The sequence below is a fragment of the Rhincodon typus genome, chromosome 41 (assembly GCF_021869965.1).
Source record: "Rhincodon typus isolate 14 chromosome 41, sRhiTyp1.1, whole genome shotgun sequence".
NCBI lineage: Eukaryota > Metazoa > Chordata > Chondrichthyes > Orectolobiformes > Rhincodontidae > Rhincodon > Rhincodon typus.
The window spans coordinates 10,233,401-10,238,798 of record NC_063372.1 but is presented as its reverse complement, the minus strand read 5'-3'; the positions used below and the strand labels follow the sequence as shown (position 1 = coordinate 10,238,798).

Below are 5,398 nucleotides of genomic sequence, written 5' to 3'. Positions count from 1 at the left end.
TCATCTCTTGATGGGCTATAGCAACAAGAACAGCCAATCCGAGAGAGACGCTCTCAGCCACACAAACTTGGGGGTGGGGGCAGTCCATCCAGCCGCCAAGGTGCCACAGTTGACAAGGGCAGTGTGGCACTGAATGGCATGAATGCGAGTCAAGTCTTGCATTCAGTCCCCACATTGACTCACTTTAACCCCAGGGGCAACGACTGGCCTCACTACTCAAGTGTGGTCATCCAAGATTGTGCATAAGAGAAGAGTAAAAGATAGGATGTTCAATCCTACGATACTAACCTAGAACATGAAAAGAACAAAGCCTCTTTGTAACGCAATGTCATTTTGTGCTCACCCTCTGGGAGGCAGCCTATCTCCAACAGGAGGATCCCCTCTCTCATGCCAGCTGCTGAACTTCACTCAACTCCTGAAGAGGATTCTGATGCTCAGGGTCACCGCACAGTTGGTATGGTCAGGCTGAACTATGAAAGCTACTTACACTTTGCGAAGTAATTCTGCCCGTAACTCTCGCGGACTTCAGGAGACAATCTGTCCCACAGACGCTGCAAGTCATTCTCAATGCCTTCCAGGTTTGTCACAGCTGTCTTGAAGAAGCCAGGCTCAATGATGCAGACGTGGACACCAAAGTGACGCATGTCCCGTCTAAGGCAACAAAAAAACAAGACAATGGAAATGTAAGTGAACAGGAAAGCTCATAGAATATTGTATTGTGAGGGGAATTGAATGCAAGAGTAGGGAGGTTACGCTTCAGTTATACAGGACCACATCTGGAATAGTGTACAGGAGCGGACACTGTATGTACAGAGGGGCGTTAATGTGTTTGAAGCAGTTCAGAGAAGATTTACTCGACTAATACCTGGTACAAGCGGATTGCCTTATGAGGAAAGGCTGGGCCTGTATCCTCTGGAGCTAAGAAGAGTCAGAGGTGACTTAATTGAAACATATAAAATCTTGAGGGGACTTGGCCGGGTGGATGTGGAAAGGATGTTTCCTCTTGTGGGAGAATCTAGAACGTGGGGTCATCGTTTAAAAATAAGGGGGTGCCCATTTAAGACAGAGATGAGGAAATGATATTTTTCTCTCTCACGGGGTAGTTCTGAAACTGATAATATCCTTTTAACTACACATACGCACTTTTGAACAGCTGCTTGCATTTATATAGCGCCTTTAAATGCAGTGCAAAAGTTCCAAGATGCTTCGCGTTCTGGGAGATCGGGTCAGGTGGCAGACAGGTCGGTTTCCAGGGGCGACTCAGAGTGGGAAAGTTTTTATGGCAGAGGATTCTGGAGCTGAGGGTCCCCGCCAGCTGAAGGCGTGGCCATGGACAGGGGAGTGATAAACATCGGGGAGCACCCAAGAGGTCTGACCAGGCAGAATGCAGAGATGCAATGCATTACATATCACTGCAGTCCTCACCCAAAAACTTTACCCAGGCACTTCGCTCAGTGCTGCAGTGTTGGCCAGACATTGTGTTCGATTCACCCAAGAGGAAATTAAGAACGCAACGTTCCAACATAGCTGTGAGAGAGCTACCAACTGGGCCTTGACAAACACCATCCAAATGGAGGGAATCTAGTGACAATGGCCTTGAAATGATCAGCATTAATGGGTAAAATATTTTAAACATTTTTATTCATTCATGGGATGTTGGTGTCGCTAGCGTTTATTCACCATCCCTAATTGCCCAGAGGGCAGTTAAGAGTCAATCACATTGCTGTGGGTCTGGAGTCACATGTAGGCCCAGACCAGCTAAGGATGGCAGTTTCCTTGCCAAAACAGGACATTAGTGACCCAGATGGGTTTTTTTTTCCAACAACGGACACTGGTCACCTTTAGCCTTTTTTTAATTCCAGATTGCTACTGAATCAAGATGCCACCATCAGCCCCAGTGGGATTTCAACCCAGTCCTGAGAACATTAGCCTGGGGTTCTGAATTACTAGCCCAATGATATTACCGTTGCGCCACAGCCTAAATAAACCTGAAAGCGAGTTGTCGAGACAAATTTCTCATTTGTCGACAAGGACTACTTATAATGAGACAGGTCAGAGTGCTTTTGCGCTGAAATGCAAGGACATTTCTGCCTGGTTGGTGTGATATACAAATGACAGGTATGCAAAATCTTTCTGTTCTGACTGTGCAGACAGCAGTAAACAGGAATGGAAAAGCTCACCTCAGACTGTCAGAAAAAGACTCCACTCCACATTTGGAGAGGCAGTAGCCGCCACCTACAAGCGATATCCTCCCCAGAATACTAGCCACGTTCACGACCCGGCCCCTGGCCTTCTTAACCAATGGGAGAAAGGTCAGCGTCACCTCCATCAATCCAATCAAATTCACATTCAACACTTTCAAATAATCCTCCATCTTCATCCATTCTGTTGGGCCAATGGGAATGGCTCTCCCTGCATTGTTGACCAAGCCCCAGAGTCCTGTCAGGGAAAGGAGACAACATTGTGAGGAAATTGCTGGATTTGGAAGTATAATGGAAGCAAAACAATGAGGGCGTTGGCAATCTGAATTACAAAACAGAAATTGCTGGAGAAACTCAGTAGGTCTGGCAGCATCTGTGAAGAGAGAAAAATGAGAGTTAACCTTTGAAATTCAATATAACTTATGCAGAACTGAAATGCTGAAGAAGGATCATATTAGACTTGAAATGCTGACTCTATTTCTCTCTCGCTGCCAGGCCTGTTGAGTTTCTCCAGCAATTTCAAATTTTGCAAATGTGCTTATAGAGTCATAGAGATATACAACACGGAAACAGACCCTTCAGTCCAACTCGTCCATGCTGACCAGATATCCTAAATTAATCTAGTCCCATTTACCAGCATTTGGCCCATATCCCTCTAAACCCTTCCTCCTCATGTATCCATCCAGATACCAGCCTCCACCACTTCCTCTGGCAGTTTATTCCATACACGCACCACCCTCTGTGTGAAAAAGTTGCCCCTTAGGTCCCTTTTAAATCTCTCCCCTCTCACCTTAAACCTATGCCCCTCTAGTTTTGGACTCCCTCACCGCAGGGAAAAGACCTTGTCTATTTACCCTATCCATGCCCCTCATGATTTTATAAACCTCTATAAGGTCACCCCTCAACCTCCGATGTTTCAGGGAAAATAGCCCCAGCCTATTCAGCCTCTCCCTATCGCTCACACCCTCCAACCCTGGCAACATCCTTGTAAATCTTTTCTGAACCCTTTCAAGTTTCACAACATCCTTCCTATAGCAGGGAGACCACAACTGAACGCAGTATTCCAAAAGTGGCCCTAACCAATGTCCTGTACAGCCGCAACATGACCCTCCCAACTCCTATGCTCAATGCACTGACCAATAAAGGCAAGCGTACCAAAAGCCTTCTTCACCGCCCTGCCTACCTGCGACTCCACTTTCAAGGAACTATGAACCTGCACCCCAAGGTCTCTTTGTTTAGCAACACTCCCCAGGACCTTACCATTAAGTGTATAAGTCCTGCCCTGATTTGCCTTTCCAAAATGCAGCACCTCACATTTATCTAAATTAAACTCCATCTGCCACTCCTCGGCCCATTGGCCCATCTGATCAAGGTCCCGTTGTACTCTTAGGTAACCTTCTTCACTGTCCACTACACCTCCAATTTTGGTGTCACCTGCAAACTCACTGACCGTACCTCCCTATGTTCACATCCAAATCATTTATATAAATGACAAAAAGCAGTGGACCCAGCACCGATCCTTGAGGCACACCGCTGGTCACAGGCCGCCAGTCTGAAAAGCAACCCTCCACCACCACCCTCTGTCTTTTACTTCATTTGTCACTTTTTCATCACTGCCACGAGTACAGACCCTTAATGACAAGAGAAAGGTGATTTCCTTTCATTAGCTCTGCCTCCACTGCCCCTCATCACCAAATAACAGTCAATTACACAGATCAGTGATTTGAACAAAGTTTTCAAGATATTAATTACAACAGACAGGGAAGATTGACAATAACTACTTCCAAAATTTGGGCAGTCTATGACTTGGGGCTACAATCTAAAAACTAGGACCAGGCATTGCAGAAGCAAAATGAGGAACTACTGATGAGAAGAAATGTCTTCACTGGGAGAGTGATGAGCCTGGGAAATTCTCTGCCACCGAAAGCGTTTGTGGCCAAAATAATAAATCTTTTCAAGATGGAGTTTGATTATAGTTCTTAGGGGCTCAAAGGGTATGGCGAGAAAGTCAGTACAGGGGGTTGAGTTCGATGATCAGCCGTGATCATAATGAATTATGGTACAGGCTTGAGGGCTGAATGGCCTATTCCTGCACCTAGTTTCTATGTTTCAATGTTTCTACATACAAGTGTGGCAGGAATTTGGAACTGTCTAAAGAGAATGTGAGGTGACCTTATTGAAACATGCAATATTCTCAGAGGGACTTGACAGGGGAGATGTGGAGAGGTTGTTTCCCCTTGTGGGAGAGTCTAGGACCAGAGGGTATCATCTCAGAATAAGGGGTTGCCCATTTAAGACAGAGATGAGGAGGAATTTCTTCTCTCAGAGGGGAGTGAATCTGTGGAATTCTTTACCACAGAGGGCTGTTGAGGCTGGGTCGTTCAGTATATTCAAGGCTGAGAGGCCTTAATCAGGAAGGGAATTGAGAGTTATGAGGAAAAGGCAGGAAAGTGGATGATCAGATCGATCATGATCGCATTGAATGGTGGAGCAAACTCGATGGGCTGAATGGCCTACTTCTGTTCTTATCACAGAACCAGCAATTGAGGCTAGACCATTTGTTAACTCTAAATCCAGGACAGAAAGATCTTTATTTAGCCAAAGATATATGAGGCAAAGATGGAGTTAAATCTCATGGCAGCCATGTTCTTATTGAACAGTGAAGCAGCCTTGAGGGGTGAAAATGGCCTCCTCTTGTTCCCACCTAACTCTGGGCTCCAGAGTTGCAGAAAGGATATAAAAGCACAAGTTTTGGGGGAAAAAAAAGGTTAAGAGCGTGATTTTACCTCAATCCAAATCATCCACTTTTGCTGAAATAAAGCTGGCTGAATTTTCACAAGATAGTAGGAACTGCAGACGCTGGAGAATCTGAGACAACAAGGTGCAGGGCTGGATGAACACAGCAGGCCAAGCAGCATCATAGGAGCAGAGAGGCTGACGTTTCGGGCCTAGACCCTTCATCAGAAAAGGGGGAGGGGAAGGGGGTTTTGAAATAAATAGGGAGAGAGTGGGAGGCGGATAGAAGAGGGATAGAGGAGAGGATAGGTGGAGAGGAAACAAACAGGTCGAAGAGGCGGGGATGGGGCCAGTAAAGGTGAGTGTAGGTAGGGAGTTAGGAAGGGGATAGGTCAGTCCAGGGAGGACGGACAGGTCAAGGGGGCGGGATGAGGTTGGTCGGTAGGAGATGGAGGTGCGGC

General features: G+C 46.3%; 1 protein-coding gene across 1 annotated transcript in view; it reads right to left on the bottom strand.

Annotated features, from left to right (window-relative positions):
* The window catches only part of rdh5 (retinol dehydrogenase 5 (11-cis/9-cis)), a 24,079-nt gene that overhangs the window by 1,120 nt on the left and 17,561 nt on the right, over positions 1 to 5,398 (bottom strand). The window contains exons 3-4 of the mRNA XM_048618931.1: positions 2,181 to 2,439; positions 488 to 651 (exon numbers count right to left, since the gene is read on the bottom strand). Of these exons, the coding sequence (XP_048474888.1) occupies positions 488 to 651; positions 2,181 to 2,439 (423 nt within the window). The remainder of the gene's footprint in view (positions 1 to 487; positions 652 to 2,180; positions 2,440 to 5,398) is intronic.